General features: G+C 37.6%; 1 protein-coding gene across 17 annotated transcripts in view; it reads left to right on the forward strand.

The window, feature by feature from the left end:
• Positions 1-18,618, forward strand: part of Pbrm1 (polybromo 1) — a 171,546-nt gene that overhangs the window by 73,709 nt on the left and 79,219 nt on the right. For all 17 annotated transcript variants that reach the window (XM_023715655.1, XM_023715657.1, XM_023715665.1 and 14 more), the window contains 4 exons: positions 2,519-2,795; positions 4,331-4,436; positions 10,461-11,103; positions 16,665-16,876. In XM_023715655.1, coding sequence (XP_023571423.1) covers positions 2,519-2,795; positions 4,331-4,436; positions 10,461-11,103; positions 16,665-16,876 — 1,238 coding nt within the window. The remainder of the gene's footprint in view (positions 1-2,518; positions 2,796-4,330; positions 4,437-10,460; positions 11,104-16,664; positions 16,877-18,618) is intronic.

Below are 18,618 nucleotides of genomic sequence, written 5' to 3' on the forward strand. Positions count from 1 at the left end.
AGAATCTAAAAAACAAAGTGAGATTGAAAGAGCAGCTAGAAGCTATGCTTGATGTGCACAGATACCTATGATCCCAGCACTCTGGGAGGTTGAGGAAGAAGGATCAAAAGTTCAAGCACAGTGGGCTATCAGTTTTTTCTGGAACCCAAATTGAAACTATAGACCACCAGTAGTTCTCATTCTCAAAGGCAATAAAAGGATATGATAAAATGTAAACAAAAATAACAAAACAATCTGTTTCATTGTGACCCTAACATATAGGATAGAGACCTATGACCTATTTCACTTTTTTTTTAATTTTTTTTTTTTTAGACAAGGTCTTGAAGTGTACTTCAGACTGGCTTTGAATTCACAGCAGTCTTCCTGACTTGGCCTCCTAAGTGTTGGGATAATAGGTGTATGCCACCACACTTGCTTAGAGCAATTTCTTATCTGCAATTAGATATCGTATTATCAATATGTTCCATTCAAAGGTACCAAGACCTTGGCAAGGTTATTGGCATTGGAAGAATGGACCATTTGCTTTTTTTTTTTTTTAACTTTGTTTTGAAAATTCAATTAAGAACATTCTCTTTTCTTTTCTTTTTTTTTTTTGGCAGAACCAGGGATTGAACTCATGCTCTTGCGCTTGCCAGGGAAGTGCTTATTCCGCTGAGCCATCTCCCCGGCCCCTCTCTTTTCTTTTTAAATTTTTATTTATTTTCTGTATTTTAGGGAACGGTCTATAGGGTTTTCAGGGTCTTACTACTAGATCCGACTCATGGTGATACATCTGTTTACATCCTCCCAAGTGTTGGAATTACAGACACGTGCCACCATGCCCGGTCTCAACTGCTTTCTCAGTGCACCCCAGGGGCTGGGCTGGCATGTTGGCATGTCAGGCCTGGGAATTGAACCCCTGGCCCCTGTGCCTGCTTGCAGGCGCTTTAACATTGAGCTCTTCGGCCGGCCCCCCTTTTCTTAAAAAATCTCATAAAAATCCAAGTTAGGCTGGGGAGATTGCTCAGTGGCATAAGTGCCTGCCTGGCAAGTGCAAGGTCCCAAGTTCAATCCCCATTTAAAAAGAAAAAGAAAAACATCTGAATTAAACAGGTCCTAGTGGTACCCACCCTATAATCCCAGGATAAGAGTGACTGAGACAGAAGGATCAAAATTTCAAGGCTACCCTCTGCCATGCCACCTTATCACAAGTTCAAGATTTTATCTCAAAAAACAAAAATGCCCTAGGTTTGATCCTAGAGAACATATTTATACCTTCATACAGAAAAGCCTAATGGCAATTAGCAGTAGTGTGCTGAATTCTGGAAGGTAACATGACTGATCTCATCTAGGTGGGGTCTTCAATGAATGAGGATTGATGTCCATCTGAATTGATTACTCCAATCTTTTTTTTTTTTAATTTTTAATTTTTAAAAATTTTTTTCAAACCTTTTATGATTAGTGCTTTGGGCTTGAATTGCTGAGTCCTTTTGTTTTGATATAGTGTTGCTAAAGACCAAGAATGAGAGAACTCTTTTTGTCTTATATCATCATTGCATGATGCCTCTTTACAGAAATAGTATCCACAGCTGAAACGTTTCACAAAAATCAAAAGAAGAAAAAAGAAAAGAAGTGGTATTGAAAAATCATCTCTTCTGATTTCCTGAACAGCTCACCTTGGGGAAGTCATTTGCCTTTCTGAGCCAGTTTTCAATAGATGAGACCATCTGCTGTCTTGGGCCCCTTTTGAGCAGCTCTTCTGCTAGACTGTGGTCCCTTGTACTGTATTCCATACCACTCATCAGTTTTTAAGCATCCATACCTCACCCAGGGAATTTGGAAACATGACAGGAATTCACACTCAAGGGTGAAATGTATAAAGAGCTCAGATGAATCATAAACCACTTCTTTTAGTAATGTTGTGGAGGGAGGCACCCGGGATTGACCCTGACATGATCAGTGCAAAACTCTTACACCCAGGATAGAAACACTATTCTGGGAGACAGTCTTGGCTTTCTGCTAATCAGAATATACTGTTGTTTGGTGAAGTTTAAAGGTAAAGCACTTCTCTTAGTTTTGGTGTTTCTTTTGCTATTGTTGTGTGTGTGTGTGTGTGTGTGTGTGTGTCCTTGGAAGTGAAGATTTTATTAATAATAGAGAGTAGCTACTTTATTGCACTGTTGCTCTACTTTGTCTTAAAAACAAAGAACCATATTTCATTTAATGATAGATGTTTCTTTTGATGTTGGACAGAATCTTTTTTTCAACCATTGCATTTCATGAGATATTCTGAACAGATTTGTCTGTTGGTCACAGGCTGCCCCTGCCGTTTACTATGTTTTCACTATTTTATAAATTTTCCTGTTGTTTGTTTGTAGCTTACAGCATGTTTACTCTGTCTGTGACATATGTAATCAATACATTATAATCATTATAAAGCACCTGCCCACATGATTAATTTGTTTCATTTCATGTTCATCCTCATATAAAGAAAACTGAACCTGTTACCATTTTTCCCTTCTACTTCCCCCTCCAACAGTAAAAAGAACATAAGAAAGCAGCGAATGAAAATCTTATTCAATGTTGTTCTTGAAGCTCGAGAGCCAGGTTCAGGCAGAAGACTTTGTGATCTATTTATGGTTAAACCATCCAAGAAGGACTATCCTGATTACTATAAAATCATCTTGGAACCAATGGACTTGAAAATAATTGAGCATAACATCCGCAATGACAAATACACAGGTGAAGAAGGAATGATAGAGGACATGAAACTGATGTTCCGGAATGCCAGGCACTATAATGAAGAGGGCTCCCAGGTGAGAACAGATGAGGGTACTGCAGTAGACACCTGTTCTTTTAGGTGCTACTAGAATAATATATTTTAAAAGGTCAGCTCTACACCGAACCTGAATTATTTTTGATGGCTGGGTTCATTTGTCTTTTCTTAATTGTTGAAAATGAAATACATCCTATGTTTGAGTCCTGCCTTCCCAATCTCTATGTAAGTTTTATTTCTATCTATATTTAGGAATAATAGTAGTACTTATACTGGGATTAGTTTATAATTTTAAAAAGATAGTGTATACCGAGCATTTAGAATAGTGCTTGATACTGAATAAGTACCCAAAAGAAAGCCAAATCTTTCAAAAAAAAAATTTTTTTTAATGGTGTTGTCACTGAGCTACACCTTAAGATACATCATCACCGTAACTATCTTCACTGGCCGTACTTCTCCAATAACACCCCATGAAATTGTGCATTTATATGTAAATCACCATAAAACTCCCATCAAAGCACCTCTAAATAATTGACTTTGGTGTGAAGTGTGGTGACACTGCTGGGTATTGAACCATGACTTCACTGACATTTTCAGTTATGTATTTCTTTTCTTCTGCTGTTAACACTTGAATGTAAAATAAAATACGTGTTATAAGATATGGTGGTACATGCCTCTAATCCCTTATACTCAGGAGGCTGAGGCAGGAGGATCATAAGTTCCAGGTCAGGATAAGATACTTAGTGAGACCTATCAAAAATAAAGAAGGTTGGAGATATAGCTCATTGATAGAATACATGAAGTACATGGCTGCTGGGTTCAATCCAAAGTATTGAAAATAAAAAGTACAGCAAAAAATGCTTCCCTATAATAGGAGTTAGTATTGTTCTTAGCATCACAAGCCATTATAACACCTGTCCCTGGTGAAATAAAAGCCACCCTTAAGAGTGGTAACTAAAGAAGAGAGGTGACTTATTCCCTCAGCTGTCCTGCTGTGGTGGATGATGCAGGAAGGTGATCTGCTGGGAAGGTAGGAGGAGGCAGCTGAGATGGCAAGGTCTTTAAGTGAGTAACCTTGCTCTTGGCTGCATCTCTTCACACTGGCCTTTGTCTTCAGAAAGAGATCCTTAAGCAAGGTTTGTTTTTGTTTTTTAACAGATCAGATTGTAGGCTGCCACTCAAGTTTGAGATGAACAAATTAGAGATGCTGCTCTCTCAACATATATTTTAAATCTCTAATTTCTGTTGGGGTGTCTGGTACCTTAAAGGTCCAAGGGGAGATAGGTTTTTGGAGAAAGCAACATATGTAAATGTTTTTCAATACCTCTCTTAAAACCTGTAGTGCACTTGTAATCCCAGCACTTGGGAGGTTGAGACAAGAGGATTGCTGTGAGTTCAAGATCAGCCTAGGGGGGGCAAAAAAAGTGAGCACAAGGCCCGCCCAAACTGGATAGCGAGACCCTGTCTCATAAAAGAAAAACTGGTAGTGATTCCAAACTTTAAAAAAATTATGGTTGTATGTTATACCTTCAGAGTTTCCTAGAAAATAATCTTAAATATATTTTTGAAATGTAGGTATATAATGACGCACATATCCTGGAGAAGTTACTCAAGGATAAAAGGAAAGAATTGGGCCCACTCCCTGATGATGATGATCTGGCTTCTCCCAAACTCAAGCTGAGTAAGATGGCATCACACTTCATTAATACTTAATTAAATGGTGACATAATTGAACTTACTGACACTCCGGCAGGGGATTTCTTCCCTCTTTTTCAAGCACACTGTTACTGTAGTTTAAGTAAATAGTAAAGAAGGTGTGAAGAAGAGATTATAACAACAGAAAAGGTTATGCTTGCTATCTCAAATATTAAAGCAAAGAACATTTTTCTAAACATTAAATAGTGGGGGCTGGGGAGATGGCTCAGTGGAATACATGCATCCTTGGCAAGCGCAGGGGTCTGTGTTCTATCCCCGGTTCTGCCAAAAAAAAAAGGATGAGAGCTCCCTAAACATTAAATAGTAAGAATAGATATTTTTTTCTATATCTGAAACCTGTAAAAGAATTGGAACAATTTTGTCTTTCTGTAGTGTGTGTGTGTGTGTGTGTGTTTTCTAGAATTAAAAATGACTCCTACCAGCTTCTACTGGATGGAATTTGATCATTCTTTTGAAGTTTTGAAAGGTGGTTTTATTTAAAGTTGTGAGGAAAAGGACAGCAAAAATAATACCATTAAACTAAACAGGAAATTTCTGCCTTATTTTAAAATTATGAATAAAGTAAATACCAAGCAAATAATAGTGAATTGTCAGATAATTTTAAGAGCCACACATGACTTGAAAAAGGGGTGAAAAGCACCTCTTTTTTATGTGTGATGATTGCAAAATGAGTTCCATGATTGTGTTGAGAATTATTTATTGCTGAGTAATAATTCCTTTTTGTTAAGACATTTATTCATGGAATTGTAAAGGATACAGGTTTGCAGAAATTCAAAACTTAGTTTACTTTGTAGAATACCTTTCAAAATTAGAAGTAATTCAATACATGTTTTAAAGGTTAAGGGATTTTTAAAATTAAGTTTATTGGTACATTTTAGGTATACATAATGTGCCTAAAATAAGAATATACCTATTTCTAAGTGTTTTCTATAGGAAAATATTTTAATGTACCTAAAATAGGTTAACATAGAAAATTTGTACCTGTACATGATGTACCTTGATCCTTTTTTGGGAAAAGAGATTTTAACATGAAATGTTAATTACCTTTTTCTTTATGTTTTCTTGTGCTTTTTTTTTTTTTTTTTTTTTACATTTTGATGATGCAGTGATGTGGACGAGTGTTTTCAAGGACTTCTTTCTTTCTAGGAACCCCCTCAGAACCAGGGATTGAACTCAGGCCCTTATGCTTGCCAGTCAAGCGCTTATTCTACTGAGCTGTCTCCCAGCTGCTAATTTTTTTTTTTTTTAGACAGGGTTCACTGTGTAGTTTAGGCTTGCCTTAAATTTACCATGTACTCCAGGCAGGCCTCGAACTCTTACCAGTCCTCTTGCTCAGCCTCCCTAGTGCTGGGACTACAGCAGTGCACTACTACACCTGGCTCAAAAACTTTCAAACATATACAAGTGAAAGGGACTTGTACAGTGAACACCCATGTATGTTACTTAACGATTACCTAGCTTATGCCACATTAATTTCCTGTATCCTGTTTTTTTCTTTTTTTCTCTAAATTATTTTAAAGCAAATCCAGTCATGTTGTTTCCACTTCTGTATAGCTGAATCTCTAAATTATCTCTAAAATATGCAGACATTTTCTACCTAATAAAATTATCAGTAGATTTTTGGTTTTGTATAATATTTAACAAACTTTGACATTTTGTTGTCCCACAAACACATCTTTACAGTTGGCTCCATCAAATCCAGATCTAATTGAGTTCAACATATTAGATTTGACTGCTTTACCCTTAAACTCATAATTTAGAATCTCTCCTTTTCTTTCTTTATGCCCACTCACTCATTGATGAAACTAGGTTACTGCGCAAGGTCCCAAGTTGTGGATTATAAAGTTTGTTTCCAAGCCGCGCATGGTAGTGCGAGCCTGTAATCCCAGCCCCTGAGAGGGTGAGGCATGAAGAGGATCATTGCAAGTTTGAGACCAGCCTGGGCTGCAAAGTGAGCTCAAGACCAGCCTGAACTGCATAGCCAGACCCTGTCTCAAAAAGACAAAAAAGGGCCAGGGAGATGGCTCGGTGGAATAAGCGCTTCCCTAGCAAGCGCAAGGGCCTGAGTTTAATCCCCGGTTCCGCAAAAAAAAGACAAAAAATAAAAATAAAAATAGAAAGTTTGTTTCCTTGTTATATCAGTTACATTTTTTCTTTATCCCCCTTCTTTCATGTAAATGAAAATTAATTTTTTTTTCTGAATATATTTAGTACAGGGTCTCGCTGCACAAATTAGACTTGCAGTAATCCTCCTGTATTCAGCCTGCCAAGCACTGGGATTACAGGTGTGCACCATCATGCCCAGTCTCATCTGCCCTCTCAGTGCGCCCCAGGGGCTAGCTTGGCACAATACCGCATGGCATGGGGATTGAACCTTGGTCTCCTAGTGCTTGCCTAAGCAGGCACTTTAGTCTACTGAGCTATCTGGACAGCCCAAAAGTTAAAGGCTTGATTAGATTCAGCTTTAGCTTTGGATACTTCATAAGAGCTTTTCTGCATATATATGACATTATGTCTATGGGTCTTACCTGACCCTTCATCTAGCCCACTAGAAAATGATTTTTGCTATATTTGTCCAGTCTTAGGTTTTGCTCATTCATTGAGTCCCTGTGTTGTATTGTAATATGTTTTGCTATCCTGTGTATTTTCTATAATTAGTAGTTTGAGCCAAAATAAGTTTCAGACTTGAAACCCTATCCTTGGCACAAGAACCAACTCAGTGAATGACAAGGCATATGATATATGGTTGTGTCTTTCTGCTAATTTTATTTAATATTGGTGCTCAATTCATTAATCCAAGAAATAATTAAAAATAATACTTTAGTTTCTCATTTATTGATTTAAATACTTTGTATAGAGAAACTTTCCTTTATCCAGTATTTGATCACTAGTGGTACAGTTTTTGTTTGTCTTAGTTTAAGAATTGTAGAAGCTTAATTTCTTTCCTATTTCTCTTTTTAAATCATTTTTTAATTTTTAAATTTATTTTAAAGAGACACCAAATTTTTTTAAATTTTTTTTTAATTTTTGGCAGAACCAGGGATTGAACTCAAGCCCTTGAGCTTGCCAGGCAAGCGCTTATTCTACTTAGCCATCTCCCAGCCCCACCAAATTTAAAATACGTTAAAAACAAAAGTTCAAAACAAGATGATAGGAAATCAGCAATGGATGATATTTGTATATTGTTCTCTTCAAAGTAGTTGCTTAGATTACCAGACATAGGCATCCAAAATTGATCAAAAAGCTTAAGCATTAACTGTTCCTTTCAGTAAACCAATAGAAATTAGTACAAGGTTGGGAATATAGGTCAGTGGACTGAATCACCTGCTTAGCCAAGCTGAGCTACAGTTCAATCCCTGGCACCACATGTAGCACCAGCCCTGCCCCTAGGGCAGCTGAGTGGGCCAGAGTCCAGGCATGGTCACACATGCCTATAATCACAGCAATAGGGAAGCTGAAAACAGAAGGATCACCACGAGTTCAAGCTGCATGGTAAAACCCTGTAACAACCAAATACATAACTAAAATTAGCTAAACAATAGAACTTAGTAATACAGTTATCTTAGCTATCGTGTGTGTGTGTGTGTGTGTGTGTGTGTGTGTGTGTGTGTGTTTAACTCCCTTTTCTCATTTCCCTCATCTCAGTTGATTTTTCTTTTTGAGCAATTTCATTCCCTTTCATAGTATCTGTTGTACTTTTCAAATTTTATTTACTCATTTTCTTACATGAGGCAAACATTATGACGTTTACACATGCACATCTGGTTTATTTCGCTTATGAGTATGATCTCTACTTGTATCCATTTACTTTTAAAAGCCTTGAGTTTATCTTTACAGCTGAGTAATACTCCATTGTACAAAAATACCACATCTTTTTATCCATTCCTCAGTTGTTGGGCATTTGGGTTGTTTCCAAGATTTAGCTATGACAAATTGTTCTGCTATAAACATGGGTGCACATATATTGCTGTGTATGATGTTTTCAGTTCTTGTGGAAAAATACCCAGGAGGAGAATAGCTGGCTCAAATAGGACTTCTAATCCTAGTATTTTGAAGAATCTCCACACTGATTACCACAGTAGTTGTACCAGTCTACACTCCCACCAACAGTGAAGAAGAGTCTTTATTTCTCCACAGCCTCTCCAGCATTTGTTATAGGCTGGCTTCTTGATGTTAGCCATTCTTTCTGGGGTGAGATGGAATGTCAGTGTTGTTTTAATTTGCATTTCTCAAATAACCAATGATGTTGGATATTTTTTCACATATTTATTCCCCCACCCCTTTACTTACTATTTTCAAAGTAATACTTTAGTTTACTAACATCCTCCAGTTTTACCCAGTGTTTTGTTTTTGGGGAGTGGGGCCTCCGGGAATTGAACTTGGGACCTTGAGCTTAACAGGCTAGTGCTGTGCCAGTGACCTCCCCCATGTTTTTTAAAAATACATTATTAAAATTACCAAATTTAGGCTGAACATGTTGACACATCCCTGTAATCCCAGCATGGTGGGAGGGTGAGGCAGAAAGATAGCGTGTTCAAACCCAGCCTGGTCTCCTTAGCAACTTAACAAACCCCAACTCAGAATGAAGAGTAATGGGCTAGGAATAGAGCTCAGTGGCACAAGCACCTTCCTGGCAAGTGCATCTGAGTTCAATTCCCAGTACCAAAAAAAAGAGACTGAAATGTTGCAATACTTGGGGGTAGCTCAGTGCAAAGATTTCAGAATTCAATCCTCAGTACTATAAAAAGAAAGAAAAATACATTTTTTAAATGAATTTGTATTTTATTTCCTTTTTTCTTTTTTTTAATTTATTTTTTTGACATAATTTTATTGATAAACAAATAGCAAGAAAAATACATTTTTGAAAAGTCCTGGGAGTGTAGTTCAGTGTGAAGACCCTGGGTTCAGTCTCCATGTACCATAAACACACAAACAAAAAACTACTAGATTAATATTTTTGAGTTTTAGGTCGGGGGAGATGGCTCAGTAGAATAAGCGCACGGCCTGAGTTCAATCCCCGGTTCTGGGGGGGGGGGAGATACATAAACTTAAATATTTTTGAGTTTTAACCCATTGCAGTTATTGTCTTTATTGATGTTTAGCTTGTCTCAGGCTAATGCCTGTGTTCCTCTGACATGACCATAGTAGGAAGTCACTGGTAGAGTCTTCGATGTCTGGGATTTCAAGGTAAACCCAACTTAGAATCAGCTATTTGCCAGGGAGTCCTGATTGTTTTAGGCTTCTGCTAAAAGGTCATGGATCCTTCACATTAGTATTGAAAGCTACTATATTAAAATTCTGAAATATACTAGTATGAGTTGGTAATTGTTTCTATGCTTTTCAGTGGACAAACCTAAAAGAAGTATAGGAGTTTATGTTTAAACATAAAATGCATTATAAACTCAGCTGATACTTTTATTTGAAATTTGAGGCTACAAGATTTTTATATATGTCCTCCATTTTGACATTTATATTTCTTTCTCTCATGATGAAAATCTCAGTTCTGGGCTGGTGAGATGGCTCAGTGGTCTAAAGCACCTACTTAGAACAAGCTTAGCGAAGCACAGGGACCGCGGTTCAATCCCCCAGCACCACATGCCAGCCACCACGCCCCCTGGTGGGCTGAGCTGGCCACACAGACACACACACACACACACACACACACACACATAAATAAATAAAAAATTTAAAAAAAAGAAAATCTCAGTTCTCAGGTGATGGCATTGCAGTGTCACATAGCTATTTATTTCCTTTATGCTACCTTATTTACAGCTGCCTCAGAAGTATAAATTCTCCCACCTGCAAGATGATTACTGCAGTTGTTTTCTCACTTGTTCTTTATCTATAAAACCTGTTTTAATAAAGACATGTTAATTTAAGATGTTTTATAAATTATTTGAGATAGACCCTTTCTTATTGTTACACTGTTAACTATATATAGTTAAGTTTCTTTCACTTTATCCATGTAACCTTGTAATTCTTTTTTCAGGTAGAAAGAGTGGTGTTTCTCCTAAAAAGTCAAAATATATGACTCCAATGCAGCAGAAATTAAATGAAGTTTATGAAGCTGTTAAAAATTACACAGACAAGAGAGGTCGCCGCCTCAGTGCCATATTCCTGAGGCTTCCCTCCAGATCTGAATTGCCTGACTACTATCTGACCATTAAAAAGCCCATGGACATGGAAAAGATTCGAGGTCACATGATGGCAAACAAATACCAAGATATAGACTCTATGGTTGAGGATTTTGTCATGATGTTTAACAATGCCTGTACATACAATGAGCCTGAGTCTTTGATCTACAAAGATGCCCTTGTCTTACACAAGGTCCTGCTTGAAACTCGGAGAGACCTGGAGGGAGATGAGGACTCTCATGTCCCAAATGTGACTTTACTGATTCAAGAGCTTATCCATAATCTTTTTGTATCAGTAATGAGTCATCAGGATGATGAGGGAAGATGCTACAGTGATTCCTTAGCAGAAATTCCTGGTGTGGATCCCAACTTTCCTAACAAACCTCCCCTTACTTTTGACATTATTAGGAAGAATGTTGAAAATAATCGCTACCGACGGCTTGATTTATTTCAAGAACATATGTTTGAAGTATTGGAAAGGGCAAGAAGGATGAATCGGTATGTTTTCACAGCCATGTTTTTTTTTTTTATGTCAGCCTTGTATTTTTGAAGAAATGTGATATTTAATCGAAAACAGATGAAGAAAAACTGCTTTGGTGTACTGTTTCAGTTGGTATCGTGCTATTCTGAATTCTAGGTAGCCAAACTTCTTAAAAAACAAGTTTATCCTTCAAGGAAGAAGAGAACACCCTATTGAGTTACCTAAATTAAGACCAGTAAGAGGAATAATATCAAAGTTATTCATGGAAAGCATATACTTAAAATGCAGGCTTTCAGACCGGGCAGATAGCTGAGTAGAAGTCCTGAGTTCAATACCCGGTACTGAAAGAAAAAAAAAAAAATGCAGGCTTTCACAAAACATGTTTCTTAAAGGATAAAACAGTGATAGGATTTTTCTTTAAAACTCTGACTTCAGTCTGAGAGTACTTTTTTTTTTTTTTTTGGCAGAACCAGAGATTGAACTCAGGCCCTTGCGCTTGCCAGGGAAACACTTATTCTACTGAGCCATCTCCCCAGCCCTGAGAGTACTTTAAATAAAGAGCTCTGGGTTATTGTTCTGAGGTTATACTGATACAAAGTTGGCCACCATTCAAGTATCTAGGAAAGTATCTTTTTTTTTTCTCCCCTAATTTCAGATTTTTCACTTAAAGAACTTGTTGTAGACATTCAGTGTTCTAACAGAAGGGCAGGGAATGAAGTGCAATGGTAAAGAACTTTCCTGGCATACACAAGGCTCTATGTTTATTCTCCAACACAGTATACACACAAACACACTTTTTTTTTTTTTTCTTCTGTTTTTGGCATCATGAACTGAACTCGGGACCTTCTGCTTGCCAAGCAGGCACTATGCTGCTGAGCTATATCCTTGGCCCAAAAATTTTTTAAAGATTAGAAATACTGGGCTAGAGGGCTGACCAAAAAACTCAGGAGATTAAAGCACCTGCTTAGGCAGGCACAGGGACTGGGGTTTGATCCCCAGTGTGCCGTGCTGGCCCTGCCCCCAAGGCATGCTAAAATGGCAGCTGAGATTGGGTGTGGTGGAGCACTGCTATAATCCCAGTACTTGGGAGGCTGAAAACAGGAGGATCACTACAAGTCTTATCTGTGTTGTTAGACCCTGTACTAAGTACATTAAAAAATAAAAAATACTGGGCCAGCAAGATGGGTATAAAGCACTAATTTAGGCAAGCAAGCGCACAGGGATCACTCTTCAATCCTTTGACACCACATGCAGCACCAGCCCAGCCCCTAGGGTGGGCTGTGCTGGCCACAAAAAAGGAAAAAAAAAAAAACTCTTAAAAGATAAATTTTAGGGCTGATGAGATGGCTTAGTGGTCTAAAGCACCTACTTAGAAGAAGCTTAGCAAAGCACAGGGACCGCGGTTCAATCCCCCAGCACCACATGCCAGCCAGCCCCGCCCCCTGGTCGGCTGAGCTGGCCACGCACACAAATAAATAAATAAATAAAATAAAAAGCTTTAAAAAATTTTTTTAAAAAAAGATGAATTTTAAATTTATGTCAAACTTAAATTCCTGCTAGGGAGATGGCTCAGTGGAATAAGCACTTCCCTGGCAAGCACAAGGGCCTGAGTTCAATGCCCGGTTCCACCAAAAAACAAAAAAACTTAAATTCCTTTTTATTTTACTCTGCTGTAATTATTTGTCATATATCCATAGTGTACTCAGTTGTTAAAGCCATTTGAGTGCTTATTGTGTATCTTCTGTGCTCTAGATAGAAAGTACAAAAAAAGACGAAGTACAAAAAGTTAAAGATACAAATCCTATCTTTCTAGATCTTACAGTCTTGGTGCCAAGAGCAACACCTTTAAGCAGAGTAATGCCTAGCTGGAGAATCTGTGAAGCTGGCCTATGCTCTGAACTTTTTTGTTTTGGCAGAACTGGTGATTGAACTCATGCCCTTATGCTTGCCAGGGAAGCGCTTATCCCACTGAGCCATCTCCCCAGCCCCTATGCTCTGAACTTTAAAAGAAAAATAAGTATTAACACTTATTCTTCCTGTTAAGGACCTCCATGTGAAACATCCTGCCCTTATAGTAGCTTTTCTAGGTAAATGATAATCTTACCAGTTTGTATGTGAAGAATGGAGGCACAGAAAGAAGTTACCCAAAGCCTCACAGATAGTAGTAGGTGGTGTGACTTGTCCTGTTCCCCTCTGTAGAGGGCTGCTGATTATCACCATTGTAGAGTACATCCACGGATAATCCTTGAACTCTGTACTTAGAGCTTGAAGTCTGATAGAATTTATGCTTAGGGAAAAAATAATTGCAGACATAAGACATACATCACAACCTAATTTAGAAAAGGTGTTGATGTAAGGAACTTTGGGCTTCATACCTTAAATGGTATGAGGCAGGGAGTAGGAGGATAGGTAGGATTCAAATGAATAGAAGAGGATATTTTAAATAAAGAATGAGTAAAAACAAAGAATTATTAAGAAATGAATATGGTGCTTTTGAGAGATGAGGCCAAATTGGAAAGGTGCTTGAAGCCGTATTTATTTTGATCATAGGGATAAAAAAATAGAGTAGGAGATACAGCTCAGCAGCATAAGGTCCTGGGTTTGATTCCTAGTACCCCCTCCAAAAGAAAAATAGAGAAAGATAGGTAGCATTTTGTACTCAAAATCTATAGGAGATTTTCATTGACCAAGTTTTTGTTGGGTGCCTTCCAATATTCTAGATCCAAGGGATATGCCAGTGGAACAAACATAAGCTCCTGCCTTCTTGGAGTTTAAATTTCTATTCTTCTTTAAATAGTTCTTAGGTCTAAAGCCACTTTGAGCTGGGTGTTATGGCACACACTGTATTCCCAGCATTTGGGAGGCTTAGGCAAGAGAATCATGGTGAGTTTGAAGCCGGCTGCATTACATAGTGTGTTGAAGGTCAGCCTGAACTACATAGTGAGACCCTGTCTCAAAACAAAAATAAAACCACTTGGTTGTTAACCTGTATCCTCAACCCCATCACATCTGGGGTTCTGTGAGTCTTTCAAATAGTATTTGTCTTTTGTTGGTAACTTTGTATTTATTTTATGTAACATGTTTATTTTAAGGAGTAAGTAAAGTTATATCTCCAGGAAATGAGTTCATTCTCCCACTGGCTTTTGATTTTGAGAGCTAGAAGATAGAGCAAAGGGTGTATTTATATGACACTGTGCTACAGACACTTTCTCTGTCATGCCCAGAGCTTACATGAAAAATGGAATCCATTCTTAATGTTTGTAAATGAAAGTAGTATTGTGAGTAGGCAACATAGTGATATACAGAGGCTTTTTCTCAAAACAGAAAAATAGAATAGGGATGTAGCTCAGGGTAAAAGCCCTAGGTTTAAATAGTACAATAGTACTATTAAACTAATTGACTGTAATAGTACAGTCAATCAGTCAAACAAACAGAATTATAGCCACCACCACCACCACCACCTGTGGGCTGGCAGTGCATACCTATAATCCGAGCTACTCAGTATGCTGAGGCAAAAGGATCACAAGTTCTAGGCCAACCTTTGAAGCTAAGTGAGAACCTATCTCAAAATAAAAAGTTGCTAAAGGCCAAAGAAATAATAGCTCAGTGATAGGGTGCTTGCCTAGCATGTATGAGACCCAGGTTCAATCTCTTGTACCACCACAAAAAGAGATGCAAGTAGGTAGATAAGTAGATAAAAGGAAGAAAAAGTAAAAGACAAATTATTCCTTATGGGACTCTGAGAACAAGGAAAGTATTAGTAGCCTTTTATAATTTTATTTCCATTCACTGACTGTCTGCCTATGTAAAAAGATTATCTGCCAATTGAGAGAAAGTGTTAAGTTGTTTTTCCATCTTAAGGTTTGTTCTTGTACATTCAGTGAACACCTGGTCTTTTCGATTAACAAAATTTTGATAATGCTTTGAATAAAACACAGATACATATCAGGTGTTTAGTGACTTGTATAAACCTTCATTGTTAAATCAAGTGATATGATGGAATGATGAATCTGCCCTTTCAGTGTGACATGGATTGCTAAATGTTTTCAGTTAAAATTTTAAACTTAAAATTATAAGCTGTTACAAAATGAATTTAATTTGAAGAAATGAATCTTCAGTTATATCTGTTTGGGAAAACAGACATCAAGTTAGTGTCTTAATGGTTTCTTCTCTTGCATTTTTTATCATTCATTTGGTACAGGGTCTTACTACCCAGCTTAGGCTTATAGTGATCCTCCTGTTTCACCCTCCCCAGCACTGGGATTATAGGCAGGCACCACCACACCTGGTTTTGGTAGACAGCTCAGCACAAGGCTGGCATGGCATGTGGTACCAGAGATTGAATCTGGGTCCGGTCCTTGTGCTTGCCAGACAGGTGCTTAGGCCGCTGACCTGTATCTCCCCAGGCCCCCTGATTTTATTTTTGTTTTATTGTTTTATTCCAACAATTGCTAGCATCCCTGTGATTTTAGTACATGTTTAAAACCTTTCCATAAGTAACTATTTAGTTTATTAACCATAATTTTAATTGTTTGCCACTTCTTTTGCTGATGGGGAGAGGCATTTGATATCCTTGCCTAAGCCTGCTGCTCTAGCGACATGTCAGCAGACCGCACACTGGGCTTGCTCCCCTTGCCACACTCCCCTGACCAAAATGTGCTTGGTTTCTGATGAGGCATTTGTCTGTTAGTTTTAGGACTAACTTGTTTAACCTTGATCTTCTTAGTTAATAGAATTATATATTTTGCCCTCATTTTATAAATGAGGAGAAGAGGGTTAGAAAAGTTCTGAATATAATTTTTTTTTCTCTCACTAGGTTATCTCTCTTGATTTCCTGGAATTATAGTTATTTCTAAGAAACTAAGATTTACAGTAATCCTCATGCATATAGCTGTTACAGGATGTCCTCATGGCTTTGCAATTTAGCCCCAACAATCCTGGCAACCCTGTTGCAGGACCAAAAAGAATGTATTCCTCCGAAATTAAAAGAGTATAGTTTTGGGCCAGCCGGATAGCTCAGCAGATTGAAGTGCCTACTTAGACAGATGCAGGGACCGGGGGTTCTATCCTGGCTTGCCAAACCTGCCTTGCCTCTGGGGTGTGCTGAGATGCCAATTGAGATTGGGTGTGGTGGTGTGCACCTTTAATCTCAGCACTTGGGAGGCTGAAAACAGGAAGGATCATTCCAAGTCCAATCTGTGTAGTGAGACCCAGTAGCCCCTGTACTAAATACATAAAAAATAATTAATGTTTTAAAAGTATAGTTTTGGACTTGGTCTGGAGTCATTGTTTCATGACTGATGAATGTGCTGTAAATCTCTGAGGAAAAATGCTGAGGTTTTTGTTTGTATGTGGCTGAACAGTGAACCTTGAGGAAGAAGAAGCTGGTGGACAGGAGCCCTCCTCCTCCCCCCATGACTCATCAGAGTCTGTTCCAGCAAACTTTGGGGATGTCTTTGTTAGGACCTTAATGAAATATCTTTATAGCAATTAACATAGTAATAAATAGAATTTAATATATGATTGAAGTATTTTGAAAAGGAGTTTATGTTTATGGATACTTTTGATGCCATTATAGGACAGATTCTGAAATATATGAGGATGCTGTCGAACTTCAGCAGTTTTTTATTAAAATTCGTGATGAACTCTGCAAAAATGGAGAGATCCTTCTTTCTCCAGCACTCAGCTATACCACAAAACATTTGCATAATGATGTGGAGAAAGAAAAAAAGGAAAAATTACCTAAAGAAATAGAGGAAGATAAACTAAAACGTGAAGAAGAAAAAAGAGGTTGGTGTCTTTTTCATTTTATTGAACATGAAAAAATGCGACATTGTAGTTATTCCTATAATTAACTGTGGATAAGATAAATAAATCTTTAATTTGTGTGATTAAAGATTTAAGGTGGGCTGGGAAGATAGCTCAGTCAAATAAGCACTTCCGTGGCAAGCACAAGGGCCTGAGTTCAATCCCCGGTTCCACCAAAAAAATAAAATAAAAAGTGAATAAAGTAATAAATAAATGCATTTCATATTGGATTGATATGGTGGGAAATATTTTTATTATTATCAGTTTGGTCATCAGAGAATATTAAAAGTGATTTAGCTAGTATTCCAGAAATGATCAGGTCACAAATATGCATGTCTAATGCTTCTTCATACTGTTGATAGATGAAAAAAAAAACAGGTCCACAGCTGAGGTTAGAATGCATTCACAACAGTGAATACATCAATTTCTGCCATATTTATTATTCTGCGATATTATTCAGTACCATGGCTTTCCTCTTAGGTCCTCTGGGCCAGACAGGAACACTTTACTAGAGCCACGTGCCTAGGAAAAAATATTTATTTAAATTATATAACCTAAAAATATTACTTTGAATTACTTGCCAGATTATTATTATTATTATTATTTTTTTTTTTTTTTTTAATGCTGAGAATCAAACTCAGGGTCCCATGCTTTCCAGGCAGGCTGTGTGCCATTGAGCTACATCCCCTACACAGATATTTTGATAATGGGAACAAATTTGATAATTTTTGATAATATTTGATTTCACAGAAATTGAATATATGGCTTTCCAAAAGTTAGGTTAGTCTTTCACATCAAACCTCGTCCCCAGGGTTTTTCTCCATCGGCCACAAAACATAATGAATTTGTTTGAAGAAAATTCTAAGTGATGATGTACATATAAAAGAAGAGAAATGAAGGGACCGGGGAGATGGCTCAGTGGAAGAAGCACTTCCCTGGCAAGCGTGAGGGCCTGAGTTCAATCCCTGGTTCCAGAAAAAAAAAAAAAAAGAGAAATGGTAGTATCCACCTGTAATCCCTTTTACATGGAGACTGAGGATCACAAATTCAGGAAAGGTCTGGACATCTTAGAGAAACCTTGTCTCATAATACAGTTTTTAAAAAGGATTGAGTATTCAGGTCATTGTAGAGCAGTTGTCTAGCATGTGTGAGGTCCTGCCCTCAATACAAAAACCAAAAAAGAAGATCTAGTTGGTGAGAAAAGCACTTTTGCCAGCATAGGGTTAACTGCAAAAACACTATGCTTTGCTATCTGGAGACTATACTTATTCTCGAGATGGTGACTGGAAATTGGAAGACAAATATTGTATATTTTCCCTAATATGGACTCTAGGGAGACAATAAAAGGACATATAAGTAGAAGGGATACTGTTGGACAAGAGGAAAGGGGACAGAGATAGAAGAGTAGGTTAAGGGTAATAGATGGATAAATGGGAAAAATATTGACCTAAATTCTAAATTATATTCAAATTTATTGTGAAGAAAAGTGACTTTAAATTTTAAAAAAAAAGAATGTGATGGCATATACCAATAATCCCAGCACTGGAAAGACTGAGGCAGGAGAATAGCTGCAAGCTTGAGGCCAGCCTGGGCTACATAGTAAGACCCTGTTGCAGCCCTACCTTCCCCCAAAAAAGAAGGCTAGAAAAAGAGGAAAAGAACAAGAAGATGTGCAAAATACCAAGAAATGAATTCAGTGCCATCAGTGACTACATTATATTTAA

This window comes from Octodon degus, unplaced genomic scaffold (assembly GCF_000260255.1).
Source record: "Octodon degus isolate 3935 unplaced genomic scaffold, OctDeg1.0 scaffold00043, whole genome shotgun sequence".
NCBI classification, from domain to species: Eukaryota; Metazoa; Chordata; class Mammalia; order Rodentia; family Octodontidae; genus Octodon; species Octodon degus.